At 36.4% G+C, this 18,646-nt stretch overlaps 2 protein-coding genes across 2 annotated transcripts; both read left to right on the top strand.

The window, feature by feature from the left end:
- Nucleotides 1-3,559: 3,559 nt before the first annotated feature.
- On the top strand, nucleotides 3,560-6,999 carry srd5a3 (steroid 5 alpha-reductase 3). The gene is made up of 5 exons (XM_007257048.4): nucleotides 3,560-3,808; nucleotides 5,098-5,249; nucleotides 5,766-5,957; nucleotides 6,369-6,500; nucleotides 6,590-6,999. The coding sequence occupies exons 1-5, from the start codon at nucleotides 3,606-3,608 to the stop codon at nucleotides 6,847-6,849; spliced, it is 939 nt and encodes a 312-aa protein (XP_007257110.3). The 5' UTR covers nucleotides 3,560-3,605; the 3' UTR covers nucleotides 6,850-6,999.
- A 2,030-nt stretch (nucleotides 7,000-9,029) lies between these two features.
- tmem165 (transmembrane protein 165) lies at nucleotides 9,030-18,299 on the top strand. The gene is made up of 6 exons (XM_007257047.4): nucleotides 9,030-9,351; nucleotides 12,413-12,638; nucleotides 13,822-13,997; nucleotides 15,569-15,754; nucleotides 16,891-16,996; nucleotides 17,089-18,299. The coding sequence occupies exons 1-6, from the start codon at nucleotides 9,211-9,213 to the stop codon at nucleotides 17,163-17,165; spliced, it is 912 nt and encodes a 303-aa protein (XP_007257109.2). The 5' UTR covers nucleotides 9,030-9,210; the 3' UTR covers nucleotides 17,166-18,299.
- Nucleotides 18,300-18,646: the final 347 nt, after the last annotated feature.

Here is an 18,646-nt window from a genome sequence, read left to right as displayed (position 1 = left end):
TATGTTCCCAGTCTGACTCTATTGTCTGCTGTTTTACACTCCTGCTCTACAACCCTGCACTGATCACGAAGCTGATTTCCCTAAAACTGTTCGGCAAAAAAGAAAATAACTGGTTCTACCAAGGCAGTTTAAGAAAGAGGTGACATTGCATACCTGAGATACAACAAGCTCATTGTCCATCCACCTACTTAAAATTAGCTCACCGATTCTTCATAAGATATGGACAGTCCTCTTACTTATCTTACTTACATATTTAAACTGTAATAATAATTTATGAACTGTATATGTGACCTTGAAAATCAGATCTTTAAACCCTATGATCATGCTACAACTGATTCTTTACATTTGGATATTGATACAGAGTTTTTTTCTTCAACTGATGTTTCTAACCTCTGCAGTTTTTGTAATGAAATCCAGTTTAATATTTTATGTTTTTCTATGCCCTCTAATGTATTTTCTACAATTTATTTGAATATAAGGAGTATTTCCAGTAACTATAATAAATTTATTCATTACCTTTATTCTCTTAAACACATTTTCTGTTATTGCTTTATCAGAAACATGACTCGGGATCTTAAGGATATTTTTAAACTTCCTAGTTATAATTCTGTTCATTATATAAGAGACAATAGGTCTGGAGGTGGAGTATCATTGTTTATTCATTAAAATTATGAATTTAAAATTGATAATGATCTTACTTTAATGACATATGGGACTGAGGAGGAATCAGATTTTTTTTTAGATTTTTTGATCTTCCAGGTGCTCTTAAAATGTAAATATTAGTGCTCTATAAAGACCACCTATACAGACAGCTATCAAAGATTTTAATGAAAGTTTGTCGAGATTACTTGACTTGATAAATGTAGAAGGTAAATTTTGTTATATATTAGATTATTTTAATATAAATATTTCATACATAAATTAGATACTCTAATAAGTAGAGGATTTTCTTAATGTTCTCTATTTATAAGTTATTTTTTCCTTTTATTTATAAATTTACCCGAGTTAAAAGATTATGAATTAGTGAAAATTAAAAAAAAAAAAAAAGTTAAAAATTATGAGTTAGTCAAATATTTGTAAATTTAGGGACATGCTTTTTATATTATGAAAACAATAATGAATTTGCATATCAAAAGTTTATGAATGTGTTTTAGTTTTAATAAAAACTAAATAAATGTTTTCCAGTTTGCACTTCTACTGAGAAAACAGTAGGGATTTTAACAAGCCTTAGATTACCAAAGACTTGCTGAGGATGTTGAGGCAAAAATGATTTGTATAAAAAACATGCTGTAAATTCTACGCCTTTAACATATTGTACTTATGTGAATAAATATACTCATTCTATTAGATCTGTAAATAAGACATATTTAGTGAAAAATTTATGACCCATTCATAAGATACTAAAACTAAATGGAACATACAAATTAGTTGTTACAAAGAGAACAAACTTAAACATACAATCTGTGTTTGGAATGGTTTACTCGGTAACTCAGTAACTAATTATATAGCATTTATTACACTGTATTTTGTGATGCATTATGGGTGTTTTGGGTGTTGAGTAAAGTAACCTGTGGTCCCCTATTATCGCCCCTGCTGTAGATGAACACTTTTTTTTTGTTGTACACTAGGGTTCCTAAAAACACCAGGAAATGAAAAAAATGATAAAGAGGAAAGAAGAAAGTTCAGAAGGGGCAATAACAGAAATAGTATAGTATAAATATTTGTAAGTAAAAGTATTTTTTTTTTGCTTATGTTACTATTAAATGTTCTTGACTGTGGTAAAAGACTATAACACACTAATGTTACAATATTATTAATGACTTTAAGACAAATAGAAATACTGATAAAAAGAAATCCCTTACAAAATACTTACACTTGAGTTGTTTTGATATATGCTTCAAAGGTGTAACAGACCTTTGTAACAGATATTTTGGGCTAGTTTAAACTTCTGAAGGGCTGGTTTTAGAAAGACTTCGGTCTGTATTATTTGGTTGGATCTGGCAACCCTGCTTGGAGGCACAGTGCAGAAACGCATTTATTACACACATTATCAGCCACCAATATTATGTTAAAAGTTGTTATCATTAAAATAAAAGCATATGTATACACATTTTTCAGTTAATTTGGGTATTTTAAGCAGAAAAGTAAAGTGGTCGATAATAGAGGGCCCTTGTAATTCTGCAGGTCTTGCCGCTGGGGGGCGCCTAAATTACCAAAACTTTAACTATTTAAAAGAAAAATATTTCAAAGTCAAACGAGTGCTGGATGTTAATCTACACACAGCTTTCTATCCTGCAAACTATTTATGTGGGTGAGTAAAGCGCTTCTGTTAATTTACAGTAAACTTAGATTTACAGTGTGATTGAAATGACCGATTATAGACGTCACCACGCTATACTGGGAATAAAATGTACTGCAGAGATTTTAAACAGCACTACCAAATAGCTTACACTTCATATAGTGCACTATTTCTGTAACAGGGAGCGAACCAGAATGCATACCTGTCAAGTTTTAGATTTAAAAATAAGGGATATTTTCCTCTGTCCGCTTAAAGCCGTCCCACCAGCCCAACGAAGGTTCAGTATCCCTTACATTTTAAAACAGGTTTACAAAAAATCTAAAATAACCACATGTGAACCACTTACACACTACAATTAGATTATCAGAATCTGAAATGTTGTGGACATTCCTACATATGTCATTCTTTTAATACAGCCAAATTAAAAACCCTTTTCTATATCTTTTTTTTTTATTTAAGATTTCATGTCTTTTTTGTAATAAATGCACTCTTTTATATGATATATTTTTTATTTATTTAATAGATTTAAAATTGAACAAAGAGTGCACAAATTCTGCAAAATGACTGTTGGTGACCTAAAAATGGTATTATGAGCCTTTACTAAAAGGACATGGACCAGATATATTCCATCAGTAAAAATTTGTCCTAAGGGGCCTACACAATAATTTTTAATTAATACTTCTTCCTTTTTATCACTCCACCCCTGATCAGTTCAGTTAATGTCGGTTCTCTCCACATTTCTAGTTAAACTGAGTCACAAGCTGTAATTTTTTTATTTTAAGAGGTTTAATCTGTGTGTTTTATTTCGGAGTATTTTTAAGCAGCTATCAGAAAAATCTCATCACAGTTTCCATGATTAGACTACCGTTACCTTTCTTTTAGAAAAATCTCTGCATGTATGTTTTAACATCAGCAGCTCCGACTAGCTGCCTGAACTCACAGCGAGGAGGGCGGGGCTTCCCCACACTGACCCTCCTTGCAAGCTGATTGGCTGTTTCTCCTGAAAGGCGGGACTTTCTCCTTGAACCGGCTGCACGATTGGTTAAGAGACACAGAGGGGTCAGTGCCCTGGATCCTCAATAATATATAATTTTGTATTTTAATAAAATACGGGAAATTTACGGGAAAATACTAATACGGGAGGACGGCGGGAAAGAGGAGTAAAATACGGTAGTTTCCCGGCCAAAACGGGAGACTTGACAGGTATGCCAGAATGCAGGTAATCATCACTGTGTAAAGGGAACCAGAGCTGACTAGTGGTTTCCTGTCGGGAGGGTTTCAGTGGGGCACACGGTGTTGCTAGGGGATGATGGTTGTGAGTGTTGGGTTAGTGGAGATCTGCTGGTTAGTGCTGGCTCTGGGGTTCCTCACAGCGCTCTGCCTCCACAGACTCACCCTCACACTCCCGGGACACGCAGAGCGAGTCCTGCAGGATCTGATTCGATACGGGAAAACCAAGCAGCGGCTGAAGCGCCCCGGAGTCCTGCGGCTCTTCGACCTGCCCAAAAGGTGCTGCTGCTGCAGATACACCTCCACCTCCTTCTCACTGAACTGACTCAACACACTCTCTCCTTATATCCAGAGCGCTCAGAGTCCTCACTAATCACACCTCTCTCTCTCTCTCTCTCTCTCTCTCTCTCTCTCTCTCTCTCTCTCTCTCTCTCTCTCTCTCACACACACACACACACACACACACTGTACATGTAGGTTTGATACAAATCTTTACGTGGATTACCGTGGCTGTGTAAATGAATACTAAATGTATGTGAAAAATATATATTAAATTAAACTACTTTGCTAATAGTTTATCATGCAGTCAAGCAGTAGAATCAACCAGAAACTATTCTAATTCAAAATGTTCAAAATATTGATTGAAAAGACTGAAAACAGTTAACCTTTCAATATTTTAAAAGCCACAAACTCTGAACAATTTGGAGATAACTTTATAGACTTAGATATTTTAATAGACTAAAAACGGAGCCTTTATTACTTTAAATGATAGTAAAATTATCTTTACTTAGTGATTGGAAACACAATTAGTCCAGTGAAGGTAGCCCAGTCTTGGAAAGCTATTAAATTGCTTTTCCATTTTATTTTGACTTAATCATAATAAATTAGCTTAAATAACACTCTTGACAAAGGCTATTATCCTTAAGGGGTAGAATCAAATGATCTTATCAGTGTAGAAGATGATTTAGGCAAAAAAATAAAGTTTAGTGTGAATAGAATATTTATACTAATCTAACGATACCCCATATAGCAAAAGGAAATCCACATTTTTATAGTTAAATAATTTCCAATGCATTGAAATAACGTTGATCTCAAATCAACAGGATTTAACAAACAATTGATTTATTTGTGCACCTTGATTTTAGATCTTTCGTTTTTTTTCTGTTTTTTTAACACTTGTTCAAAGTTTTTTTGCCAATCAGGGACCCCTAAACTTAGATAACTTACTGTTAAAGGCAAAATATGCACAATGCATTTCACAGTATGTCATTACTGCAATCATAGGTCTGAAATAACTCCAGACCTAGTGCTTCTGAAGGACATGGGTCATCAGGAGACATTGAAAGACAGCAATTCTCTCTGCTTGGTCCACCACTATGGCACCAGAACAAGGGAGAAAGACAGTTTTAGATCCTATTCCCCTGTACAAAAACAGATTTTGAGGCACTGCCATCTGGTAAATGGGGGTGGTCCATTGGATGGAGTTGTTGGTGGATTTATGGATTTGTGGGTGACATGGCTGTATGCAGACAAATTATTGATTCAAGATTTTCTCTCACCTCCTATAGATGGTTCTCACACTTCTATGCAGTGTCAGTCCTATGGAATGGACTTCTCATCATCCTCTCTGTCCGTAATGTGATGTTTGGTGAGGCACTTCCTGACTTCTTGACAGACGCACTCTGTCTCTTGACCGGACGTCCAAAGTCTGTGTGGAACGGTATGTATTTTATGGAGATCATCACAAAAGAAAAAAAAATGTTTCTCCATTTTTTTTTCCTTACACAGTGCAAACAATTACTGACAGTTTAATTAGTATAAATGCTCTTAGATTGAGTTAAATCTTTTATTTTCCTCTATTCCTCTATTACTTTTTTTATTTGGGCAGGCACGATTTTGTTACAACAACATACTGGCAGCATTAATGTCTTTTCATATTAAGGCAAAGCCCTTAGGAACAGCTTTAAAATCATATTTTGTAATAGAGAAAATAGTGTCTCTTATTATTGCCAATCTGAGCTCAGTATGCTGCTTAACTGCATATCAGTGTAAAATCCTGTATTGTTTCTCTGCCTTGGACCCACTTTTCTTTTTTTTTCTCTTTAGTAACGGTTAAGTATCTTGCAGCTTGTCCAGAAAGGTAAAAGTGTTTCTGTTAGGGATTGTTAAGTGCGAATTAGGCTTAATAAGAAAAAATATAATTTAAGAAAATTAATATTTTTCTCTTTTATTTCAGAACTTCAGGTGAATATTCTAGTATTGCTTCTTCTTCTGTGGGTTCATTCTCTCAGACGCCTGCTGGAGTGCCTGTTTGTCAGTGTTTTCTCTGATGGTGTGATCCATGTAGTCCAGTATGCCTTTGGCTTGAGTTATTACATTCTATTGGGGTTGACCGTCCTGTGTGTGGAGTTCCCGCAGCCTACAAATGGTGAGCATCAGTTCCTGATGTCCGCAACATTTTCTTTTTTTCATTTGCAGCATGATGATGGTCTGCAAGAAAGTAGATGGATATGGTTCTGAAATTGATACATAAGCATAGATGCTTTTACAGGCCTGGGCTTATGCTCATAAATCTTCTTAAGGTATGCTGATGTGACTATCATATTACCAGCAAGAGCAGAACTTAGATCAGCTCTACTACTCTGAGAAGCTTTTAAGAATACTGCACAAAGCAGGATTTCTCTGGTAAGCCATAAAGGGATGGTAGAAATTTTGTTTTGTGCAATACTACAAAACTGATTATTCAGTGAACATACAAATTTTGCAGGTTTCCCAACTTGCTTAATGATATTCTTTAGTGCCAAAAAAGTGTGATATTTACATTTCATAAATCTTTCAGGTTCCTCTACTAGTTCATTTTCGTCCCTGCTCACATGGTACAATGCAGCCGGAGTCCAGCTGTTTATCTGGGCATCTCTGCTACAGCATCGCTCACTGACACTGTTGGCCAGTCTGCGCACCAGCAGCTCAGGTAAGGATTTTTTACTCATGGTATTAACAAAAGGTGGAAAAAACTTGAGTAATTGAACTTTCTCAGTCTCTCGCTTTCTCTGTCTGCAGGTAAGGTGGAGACGTTGGCTCACAGGATCCCACGTGGGGGCTGGTTTGAGCTAGTGTCCTGTCCACATTATTTAGCTGAGCTGCTGATCTACGCTTCCCTGGGCGTGTTCTGCGGCTGTTTCTCTCTCACTTGGTGGCTAGTGGTGTTTTATGTTCTCTGCAATCAAGCTCTGGCTGCCAAGCTATGCCATGAGTACTACCAAAGCACATTTAAGGGATATCCACACCAGCGCAAGGCCTTCCTTCCTTTTTTGTTCTGATATGCTGTATGATAATGTTAATATTCAACAAACAATGTATAGGGATTTTATTAAATTACGTTAAACATTGTTTAACAAAACTATGATTTTATATAAGGTCCATTTTGCTGTTATTTTATAAAGAAAATTAAACAAAGCTGTTGAATCCAACCAGGGTTTGTAAGATATTTTTTTGTGCACAACAGGGAGATTATTTTTTATTAATATTAATTTACAGTTTGGTTACCCCTGGTCACAATGTCTATTAATAATTAAGACAATTAAAGATGGTATGATCTCCAAAAGGCTTGGGGTAAAAACAAAACATATTTCTGAAACAAGAAAAAACATCAGAATTCTATTAGTGTGTTGCTTCATAAAGTTTCTTTAAAAACTTCTCTCTAGAGAGAAAATGGAAAGGACCACTAATGTTTGGACACACCAAGAGAAACAATTAATAAACACTGGCTTCTCAACATATGAGTAATTGTTGGTAATTATTAATTGGTAATTAGTAATGAGCAGCTGCCTAGCATGCTTTCTCATTTGTTTCTTTTACTTTTTTGTCGTTCCAAACAAAAGGAAATAAACATTTAACTACCAAAACATTTGTAATTTCTGGAAGCAGTGATTCAGGGGTTCTGAAAATTAATCTTGGTCAGGGATTAAGCCAAATCATATAGACTATACTATATTCTCCTTCTAATTCAAAATCTCCAATCAAAATGCTGTGTACTTCAATAGTAGGCTTAATCATGATGCTGTCTGGGAAATTGCCCCTTAATGTTACAAAATTGTTTTTTACATTTACTTACATTGTAATTTAAGACTTGTATATAATATAATATAATATAATGTAATATATTTTGGGATTTATATTTATATTGTCATTACATTCTTTTATTTGCATTGAATTAACCATTATTACATGCTCATATATTAAAAAGCAAGTATGATTAATCATGTTATCAATATATCATGCAACTTGTGACAAATATCAATTTTAATGACCTTAATCCTTTAGTTAGTTACCTAAAAAAATTGACAAAAAAATGATGAAACACAGATAAACGCTCATATCTAACAGTGAACGTTCTGGAACGTGAGGACTAGTTTTTCCTAATCATTTAGATACAGAGATCTTTATGTGGGCAGCGAGGCATCTAGGCAGCGTTTCGCGCGTTTCACACAGAAAGAGTTGTCGACTCAGCAGCAGCAAGAACACATCCGGGTACTTTACCCGCACTTGTGTTGTTGAAAATTAGAACGCAGCCTGACCTGTTTGGCGTCAAGCCAAATGACGAGACCAGAGACTCTCTTATAGAGAGGAGAAAATACCCACTTAAGAAATCTTCTCCCGGTTTATGTGACCACCGCTCTCGATTGAGTCCAACATAAATGGGATCTTACGGCTCAATTGAGCAAAAAAGAGTTTATAAAACATTTGATAATTTTTATACTAAAACATTTACTACTTTTATCAACACTGGCATGATTTTAACATGTTTCAGTACCATAGACATTTTTTTTACTTTTAAACTCAGTTCTGAATTTAACTCCAGCATCTGATCCCAGACTTAATTAAAAGTAGAGGAGCTGTATTAGTGTCAAGTGCCTTGAGTAGAAGTTTAGGTGTTCTTTAAGTATTTAACATTTTTGTACTTAAGCATTGCAAGAAGTGTATTCTAAACTGTACTACTCATGCACTAAAGTAAACTTGATCTTTTGATTCACTCAGCGATAAGACAGCTTCATCAATCCAGGTGACAGTAAAAGTATTAAACTCATAGAAAATATGTAGTGAAGTAAAAAGAGCAGTAGAAGATGCCTAAAATCCGTTTAAGCAAAATACTTTACTCTACTTTCCGAAATTAAATGAATATCTTGGTCAAGTTGGTAGTTACTATTTTCAAGTTTTTTTATTTTTTTTTATTTTGCCGTTTTGCTCTATTCACCCCTATTCATTCTGAACTCACTCACGGGTTCCTTCAAGCGGTTCGCAGTCATTTTCCTTCACTGGTAGGACCGCATAATGGGACACAGCCTGTGTGTGTGATACTTCCTAATTTATTGCAGCGCGACCTAACCCTTTTCTGTGCAGTTGACTGACAGCTTTGACAACCAATCAGAGAAATGCCGTCTGATTACGTGTGTGTGTGAGGTACACGTTTCCCTCCAGGCTGACCAATCGGATCACTCAGAGTGCTAACAAGTTAGTTCCTGCTACAGCAGCGGCTGATTGTTAGCATGAAGCGGGCTAGCGGGTTGATTAGCTAGTTATCGGAGCCGCCGCTGTTTCTCTGAGATGAGCAGGAGTTAGATGGTGGTTCGGGCTCTGCTTAGCGCTTAGCTGTGTTTCTGCGCGGTGGACAGACTGTGAACATGGCTCTCCGGGGCGGCTCTCGGCGGAGCGGGGCGGGCCGGCTCTGCGGGCTGCTGGCCCTGGTCCTGCTGATCTCCGCCGGAGCCTCAGCGATTCAGGAGGAGAAGAGAGTGAACGAGGATCCGCAGCAGCATGTGGAGGTAAATAACTAATGTTTACCGAGGACCACAGACCTCTTCTCTATTATTAGTGAACACCAGAAAGCTCTCTCAGCTCACCGGCCAGGTAGTTAGTTTAGCTAGCTAGCTAGGGTAGCTATCGAGCTAAGCGAACTTCCAGGCGAATCGAATCCAGAGTTAGAAAAAAAACAGACTCCCCCTAGAAACCGACACCGGGAAACCTAGCTAGCCTAGCTTTAGCCTTGACTGTGAAGGAGCAGAATTACTGTTAGGTTAGCTAGCTACCCTAAACTTAACTAACTACCCTAAACTAAACGAACGCAAGTTAGTTAATTAGTTAAACTAAACTAACCCATGTTAGCTAGCTATCTAAACTAAACTAACTCATGTTAGCTAGCTAACTTCCCTAAACTAAACTAACCCATGTTAGCTAGCTATCTAAACTAAACTAACTCATGTTAGCTAGCTAACTTCCCTAAACTAAACTAACCCATGTTAGCTAGCTAACTTCCCTAAACTAAACTAACCCATGTTAGCTAGCTAACTTCCCTAAACTAAACTAACCCATGTTAGCTAGCTAACTTCCCTAAACTAAACTAACCCACGTTAGCTAGCTATCTAAACTAAACTAACCCAGGTTACTTGGCTAACTACCCTAAACTAAACTAACCCATGTTAGTTAATTAGCTAAACTAACCCATGTTAGCTAGCTATCTAAACTAACTCGTGTCAGCTAGCTGACCACCTTAAACTAAACGAACCCATGTTAGCTAGCTAACTTCCCTAAACTAAACTAACCCACGTTAGCTAGCTATCTAAACTAAACTAATCCAGGTTACTTGGCTAACTACCCTAAACTAAACTAACCCATGTTAGTTAATTATCTAAACTAACCCATGTTAGCTAGCTATCTAAACTAACTCGTGTCAGCTAGCTGACCACCTTAAACTAAACGAACCCATGTTAGCTAGCTAACCACCCTAAACTAAATGAACCCAGGTTAGTTAGTTAGCTAAAGTAAACTAACCCAGGTTAGCTAGCTAACTTTCCTAAACTAAACAAACCTAGGTTAGCTAGCTATCTAAACTAAACTAACCCAGGTTAGCTAGCTAACTACCCTAAACTAAACTAACCCACGTTGGCTAGCTAACCACCCTAAACTAAACAAACCCAGGTTAACCCAGGTTATCTAGCTAACTTTCCTAAACTAAACGAACCCAGGTTAACCCAGGTTATCTAGCTAACTTTCCTAAACTAAACAAACCTATGTTAGTTACTTAGCTAAACTAAACTAACCCAGGTTAGCTAGCTGTCTTAACTAAACTAACCCAGGTTAGATAGTTAGCTAAACTAAACTAATCCAGGTTAGTTAGCTAACGATTACATGATTAGCTGTTTGTCGGAACTTAACACTAACTTGCTTTAGCTAGTCAGGCTAGTTAGTTAGTTAGTTAGTTAACCTGCCTCCCCTAATAGCAAAGAACACTGACTAAACGTAGGTTAACTAACTAAATTGCTTGATGCATTTGTTACCTAGTTAACCCTCCATCTTTTAATGTGGGTGATGCTTAAACCACCTTAAAACAACCCTTATTTAACAGTGCCTTATAGGCGTCAATGAACCCCCCAAAAATCCTATGGTGATGTAGGTTATGTATCACAAGCAGTGTTGGGCACATTACTTTGAAAAAGTAATTAGTTATAGTTACTCCTTACTTCTCCAAAAAAGTAACTGAGTTACTAACGGAGTTACTCCACTATAAAAGTAACTCGTTACCAGTAAAAGTAACTAGCGTTACTTTTTATTATTCGCCCGTCAAAAAAAAATGGAAATCAATTATGTATTTACTATTATTATTAGAAAAATAACAAACGAAAATAAACCCAAAATGTTGACAAAAATATAATCTAACGAATTACAAAAATAAAAACGAAATTCTTCACAGAACCAAAGAAAATTACTAAAACATATAATACTGGAAAAAACGCCACAGACCACGAGGTGATGCGCGCTCGGCAACACCGCCCGCTGTACAACTCCGCTGTACAACAGCGCTTATAAATAAATTAAACACGAAAATTCAGTAATTTTAGTTTGTTTTAGTTAGTTTTATAAACACAAAATACAGTTCGAGATAGTTGTTTTTTCCTTTTAATTACCGTTTTTATTAGATTCAGTTAACACAAATGTTTTTTCACTTTCAGTTTTCGCTATTTCGTTCCTTTAGTGAACAATAATAATTTGTTACTTAGCAACATTGTGATTATCACACCAGAGCTTTATATAAAATAAAAATAGGAGCCCGATTTTGGGACGGTCTTTGGGTCAGGTCGGGTTCGGGCAGAGAATCTAAGCTCTAAAAGAGAAAGAGGCAGCACCACAAAAACCGGAGCAGCTAAAAAAAGCTTAACGTCCATAAATCGGAACTTGGCCTGTCCACGGCAATCACTGAATTAATTAGAGCACGCAAATAGTCACAATTGTGCCTCACTTCACCACGCCAAACCACAGGCACAGCGGCCAGAAGCTCAAGTTCACCGGAAAGAAGAGGGGTTAACCAGGGCAAAGCAAAGTTACAACAAAAAAAAAGTTCATAGAGTGGCTAAAGTAACGTGCAGTAACGGGGTGTCGGAAATGGTAACGGCGTTATAGTTACAGTCAGAGTAATTAGTTAGATTACTCGTTACTGAAAAAAGTAACGGCATTAATAACGCCGTTAGTTTTAACGCCGTTACTCCCAACACTGATCACAAGTCCCTTTAAAAGACCAGCAAAGTTCCTTACAGCACTCTGACCTTCCCTTTAACTTGTGAAGTTCCAGAATGAGATACACTGAATGTCCTGAGAGCATCACTACAGGACAGTGTGTTCATTCATCTGACCTCATTTACAGCATGTAGAAAAGCTGGGTTAGAGCTGCATACATAACCAGCTCATTTTAAAAGTGTATTATTTAGCTTCAACAGTTCTGCTCCAACCATTTCAACCATTCAAATTTTTAATGAAATGTTTTACTCCCCTTATAACTAGTTCCGACCTGATTTCTAGAACATAAATAACTACTCATTTTTTCTTTTACAGAAAGCTGCTACTGGCCAGCCTGCAGGTCCAGCAGTCAGTCAAGATGAGACCAGTAAAGCCAACCTGGGCTTTATCCATGCCTTTGTGGCAGCCATTTCAGTCATTATTGTTTCTGAGCTGGGAGACAAAACTTTCTTTATCGCAGCAATCATGGCCATGCGCTACAACCGGCTCACTGTCTTGGCTGGAGCTATGCTGGCTCTGGGTCTCATGACGTGCCTGTCAGGTGAGTGGAGTAACATTTTCTGGTGAGTTTTTTTTTGGGTGTGGGTGTGTTTGTGAATGTGAATAATGACTTAAGCAGCTTGTCTTAAACAAAGCTTAATTAAGTTAAGTTCAATATGCAAACAAAAGATGAAGCTTTATCGTATTTATACTTTAATTTTATACCAACTAAGAGAACCTTGTGCAGATTTGTTGAAAATAAATCCGGTGGTCAATATTTAATTTAAAGATAAGAATTACACTCTTCTCCTCTGAACAGATAGTGTATTTTGCGTGATACGTCATTGAGGTATTTCCTGTTGAGTGCAAGGACGAAGGTCAGACTGCTCTGTGTTGTGGATTTTATAACTAGGCATGATATACCACACTTGCCTATCTATTAAAAATATCAGTTGTTCTTTTTCATGCAAGTTGAACATCTAAAAGTCTGTTATCAAATGCTGTGTCACCATACAGGAAAAAACAGCCAACCTCACATCACACTGTGAGTGTGATGATTTGAGCTAGATTAAATTGCATATATTTGTACATATTGCATATATAACCGAAGACCTGATTTTGGTTATTTTTACTATTATTTTTTTACCAAAAGGATTACACCCTAAAACAGCATTCTAAATGACTTTGATCAACACTGGTTTATCAAGGAATATGCTATTCCCTGTTACTTTCATTTGCAGGTAAGAAATGTATTTTAAAAGTGTGTTTATGAAGCATTTTACACAAATCAATTTGTCAAAAGGTAAAAATAAAACGAAATGCTATACTGTCTTCGCATAAAGAGTAAACTGTGCAGGTAAGTGGTGAAAGGAGAACAGTCAATCATTACAACAATCTTGTAATTAAAACAGCCAGTAAAAATAAATAAAATAATTCAAAACTAATTTCACAGTTGATTCAGTCCTCCTAAACACAATTTGTATGCTTGGTATTGTTTCCAGAATTTTTTGAAATCTTACATTTTAGTGAGTAATTTAAAGGAAAAAAAAATCTCAACATTTACATCTAGTTTATTTGTAAGTGACGCTATATTCAAGTGTAACGTGTTGACTTACACCAAACTTATAATTCAATAAAGTAAGGACCATTTGGCTTTGTTTGTGTTACTGCACAGCCATAGTATGCTATGCTGATGTGGTCTCTTGTTAATTTTCTCTCTTTTTATTTATTTACTTTTCTATTAGTGCTGTTTGGTTATGCCACCACTATTATCCCACGGATTTATACCTACTACATCTCTACGGCACTGTTTGCCATCTTCGGAGTGAGGATGCTGAGAGAAGGATTGAGAATGAGTGCTGATGAAGGTCAAGAGGAGCTTGAAGAAGTGCAGGCTGAGATTAAGAAGAAAGATGAGGAGGTGAGTGTTGTGGAAACAGTCACGCATGCTGTTTAACGCTGCTATTTCAAATGTGTAGTGGGCTGAACCACAGACTCTTAACAAAGAGGAAATCCAAATGTTGAAATGTGTTGATGACTTAGATTTGCATTCATTTGTTTTTCCCATGACCAGGAATGTAATGGTTTGTTTAGACTTCACTGTAGGCTGCTCATACCTGTCCCACATGACTTTGAGTCTCAAAACCTTGTGGGAGTTTATGAACTGTTTAATGAGAGGAGCAGGGAGTTTTTCGTGAGCTAGAGCTGTGCCTGAAACTATTCCTTGATACACTTATACGCTTTGCGTGAAAATCACTAGATAGTATAATTGTACAAAATGCAGAACTGAATTAAGAATGTGCCCTAAATTCCAATTATTTTTTTTATTTTGTATTTGAATTGAGGTTGCAAACAAGATGCAGAATTGCAATTTAAATTTGAATAATTTGTGCAAAATAATAGGACACTACTTAATTTCCTAGAACACACTTTTTTCCCCTAAGTCTTCAGAATGATTTAAAATTGTACTGCAGCCATCATTGGATAAGTGAGTGCATACATTTTTTTTATCATTATTATTTTATATATATATTTTTTTTTATTAAAAATATCAATTATAAAATATTAATTATTAATATTACAAATACAGGCTATGCACTTGAAAAATGCACCACAAAAACACTCAAATATTGTGATCCGTTTTGTTACCATAAGGAAATACACAATGTATAGAAAAAAAATTGGGACACCTGATTATTCATTTTTTCCTCTAAAATCACGGATAATAGAGTTTTTCCTGCTTTTGTTAAGAGTAGTAAGGTAGTCTCTACTGTCCAGGAAAGGCATTCAACTAGATTTTGCTGTGAGAATTTGATGGCATTCAGCAACAAGAGCATTTGTGAGTTGTCTGTACAGTGATTAGTGTGTGTAGAGGTGGCATTGGGGTATTAAAGTCAGGAAAGTCAGCAATATCGTCTTTCCAACTGAAACACAGTACTAGGGAAGGACTCTGAGCTAGCTTGATGAAAGGTGGGGAAACATGATATTATTGGTTAATCTTTTATGCACATCCTGTTGGTGCATGGTCAGGTGATCAGTGTTTTGGAGGCAAGAAATTCATTACTTTTTATTGGAAGATTACAGGAAAAATATTGAAATGATCTTATATAAATGAGCCAATTAATTTGACGTATCAGTTTTGTATTTAGGCTTAAAATGCATACAAACTGATTGATTGTCTCATGTTTTTAAATTTTAGAAAGGGGGGGGGGTTGTCCTGTCTGAGGATTCCGGCCTCTCCCCCAAATACAGCACAGCAGCAACTAACATTATTACTAGCAAATAAAATATACAGTTTATTTTTTTTTTTGTAGACCAATTTGAACTAATCAATTGCAGTCATGAGGTCCAGGCACAAATGATTTAGTTTCAATTAAAACAGAAACAATAAGTGTTTTAAGTCTCATTTTTGTCGTTGCTTATTATATTTGTAAAATCTCAAAAGGAGAAGTTGTTGCACAACCCTAAGACGTGTGTTCTTATTTTATGCAGCTCCAACGCTATAAGCTGGCTAATGGGGCTCCGGATGTGGAGACAGGAGCAGCAGTGACCATGTTGCCTCAGAGAAAGTGGCACAGTGTGATCTCGCCCATCTTCATCCAAGCACTCACACTCACCTTCCTCGCGGAGTGGGGGGACCGCTCTCAGCTCGCTACTATTGTTCTCGCTGCACGGGAGGTCAGATTATGTTGACACACATGGTATTATTTAGTGTAAGGCTCATGTTTTGAGTGTGAGCAAATGATCTCATAGCTGTCTGTATAAACAGGCATCTATAATCTGCATAGTTAAGCTGTTTCTTTTCTAATGCCCATCTATTAAAAATATCAGATGAGTGTTTGTTTTTTTTTGTTTGTTTGTTTTTTTTCCATTGAATAATTTCATTCAAGTTGAACTGTTATCATGTTGTCTGTCACCATACAGGAAAAAACAGCCAATCTCACATTACACACAGAGTTTGATGAGCTTGATTAAATTGCATATATTTGTACATATTGCATACAGAGTGGGTTGGACTGCTCTCAGCTCGCTACTGTTGTTCTCGCTGCACGGGAGGTCAGATTATGTTGACACACAGTATTATTTAGTGTAAGGCTCATGTTTTTGTTCATGTTTCTTCTAGTGTGTCAAATCATTGGACATGTGGGTTTAGGCCCCAGTTGTGCTGCATCCTTACCATGGCCAGTAGCCACTGTAAGATTTTATGGACTGTGACTATGAGAGGCATGCAGAACACAAGCAGCAGATGTTATGTCTGAATAACAAAGCCATACACAGGCAGCCTATTTGACTATTTGAAAGTCAAATTAATGTGCAGCAGCACTGGAGGATAAGCAAGATATATTTTTATATTTAAAAACGTTTCACCAGAAATCATGAGAATTTTACAATAAAATGGTTATTAACTGGTTATTAACTAGATATTACTTGCTATAGATGTATACGCAATGCAGAATAAGAACAGCACACATCCTTTTGTGTAAAGTTTTAGCTTGATTGACTAAATTTGCCTTGTGACATTCCCAGTCCTGTTATGTGACTATTGCACAAATTCACATTTTGAGGGTGATGCTAAATTTTATATCATGCAGCCTTTATGTTGTGTTATTTTGTGTAAAATGTAGTTAGCATTTCAAGTTACATATTGTTAAGCTCACATGCATCTGAATTTTCCTTACAAGCAAGATAATTTGTCTAAATTGATGTTTAAAATCACTGTGTGTACACTAAGTAAAGTTAGAATAATTGCAGCAATAGCGTTAAAAAAACAAAGCTCAAGGCTGATGCTGAATAAAGATTGTGCCTTTTTGCAGGATCCATTTGGAGTGGCAGTGGGTGGAACTCTGGGACATTGCCTATGCACAGGTCTGGCTGTGGTTGGTGGGAGGATGGTAGCTCAGAAGATATCAGTCAGGACAGGTACTAATCGGATCTTAAATAACATGGGCATTGCAAGTGAACAGTATGCGCTAAATTACAATAACTAACACCTCTGTGTTTTTCCTCCACAGTTACCATCATTGGTGGGATCGTATTCCTTGCCTTTGCTTTTTCTGCCCTATTCATCAAGCCAGACGCTGGATTCTAACTGAGGAAGAGACTTTCTGGTGTTGTTCTGTAAATACCAGCTCAACCGTGCTCTATTCACGAAGAGGGACTGTATACAGAGGATGTATGTGAATGATGAGTGTGTGAGAATGTTTGTGTGAATGCAGTGTTATTGCTCATGTCTTAAAGACCCTGTCACGGAAGCTGCATTGCTTTTATATGAATCTTTTTGTTTGTATTTTTTTTTTTTTTTTTTTTTAAAGATCATTTATTGACCTCTAGGGAACCAGTGTGTTCAGCTGTATGTTTTCAGCGACTGCAGGTTGACCTTTTGTCAACTTCCGTGACAGGTGACCTTTAATGATCATCTTTTTGTTTGTTTGTTTGTTTTTTTCCTCTTTCCCTACGGTGACTCTGCTTTGTAGGTCGCTCAAATTTCCAATCAGTGTACTTGAACTTGAGCTGGGTAGTTACTGAGAACAGTGCATTGTAGATGCATTTAGTTATCAAATGTAGTTTACTTGCTGTGATGCTGCCTAGTTCTGAATATCTGATCGTGTAATGCATTTGCCCTCACTGGTGGTGTTCTACACTCATGGGACACAGTGATTTACTGAACTGCCATGTGTTTTACTGTCAGTTCATCACACAGGGCTTAGTTCAGTGTTCTTTGGTCATTGCACAACTACACATCTAGAAAGAGCAGCCAAGACCACCTCCATCTCAACCCCCACTCTGACCTGGGACCGCATTCATTCAGCAGCCAGGAGTGAAATTTAATAAACCCAATTTTACATTTAATCAAAAATGAGCTGATCTTCTAAAAGACCTAAACTGCCATGAACGTCAGCAGTTGGCCCAGGGAAGGTAATTTCACTGCAAGTCAACCCTGAGAACTGTTTCTATTTATTATTCTTTTTTTGTGCACTTTTTCTGTTTGATCGTTTTTCTTTCTCTTTTTTTTTTTTTCTTTTTTTCTTTTAAGTAGTGCTGTAGTCCTGTCAGGGAAGACACTGACTGCTGGTTTTTGTTCTTTTTCAAGGTGACTTGACTTCATTGTCAATATTTGACAGGACTTGTCCAGGACAAGTGAATTCACTATTTAGTGGTGTGGCTGATTGTGATTATACAAGAGCAGAATCCTGTAAATACTGAATTAAAACCTGTCAGTCAAGCCTTTTGTCTCTGTGCTTGTGTTAGCAGTAAACGCTGTGTATAAGAACATTTTGGTAAATGGCCTTGGCTTAAGGACTTTTGAGGCAGCTGTTTTAATTACTTAATGTAGTAGACATTAACAATGGGCTGACGTTTGTATTTTCTTGAGAAACACTTTTTTTCTAGTTTGTGACTCCTTAAACAAGAAGTATTATTAGCAGAAAGTATAGTGTGTGATTGTCTAAATACATATTATATGTATATTGTCTTATACATATAATATTTCCTATGAAATGTATTGAAGAAAAACTTTATTATGAGATTTTTTAAACAGTATATTAAATTTTCCATTTTAAAGTTGAAATA

This window comes from Astyanax mexicanus, chromosome 1 (genome assembly GCF_023375975.1).
Source record: "Astyanax mexicanus isolate ESR-SI-001 chromosome 1, AstMex3_surface, whole genome shotgun sequence".
Lineage (NCBI taxonomy): Eukaryota > Metazoa > Chordata > Actinopteri > Characiformes > Acestrorhamphidae > Astyanax > Astyanax mexicanus.
The sequence above is the reverse complement of the archived record's forward strand: the minus strand, read 5'-3'. Positions and strand labels throughout refer to the sequence as shown.

Excerpts from the sequence above, each read along its gene's own strand:
- srd5a3 (XM_007257048.4), top strand. The coding sequence starts at position 3,606 with ATGATGGTTGTGAGTGTTGGGTTAGTGGAGATCTGCTGGTTAGTGCTG. Across the intron at positions 3,809-5,097 it reads CTCTTCGACCTGCCCAAAAG|ATGGTTCTCACACTTCTATG; the intron begins GTGCTGCTGCTG and ends CACCTCCTATAG. Across the intron at positions 6,501-6,589 it reads TCTGCGCACCAGCAGCTCAG|GTAAGGTGGAGACGTTGGCT; the intron begins GTAAGGATTTTT and ends CTCTGTCTGCAG.
- tmem165 (XM_007257047.4), top strand. The coding sequence starts at position 9,211 with ATGGCTCTCCGGGGCGGCTCTCGGCGGAGCGGGGCGGGCCGGCTCTGC. Across the intron at positions 12,639-13,821 it reads TCTCATGACGTGCCTGTCAG|TGCTGTTTGGTTATGCCACC; the intron begins GTGAGTGGAGTA and ends CTTTTCTATTAG. Across the intron at positions 13,998-15,568 it reads TTAAGAAGAAAGATGAGGAG|CTCCAACGCTATAAGCTGGC; the intron begins GTGAGTGTTGTG and ends TATTTTATGCAG.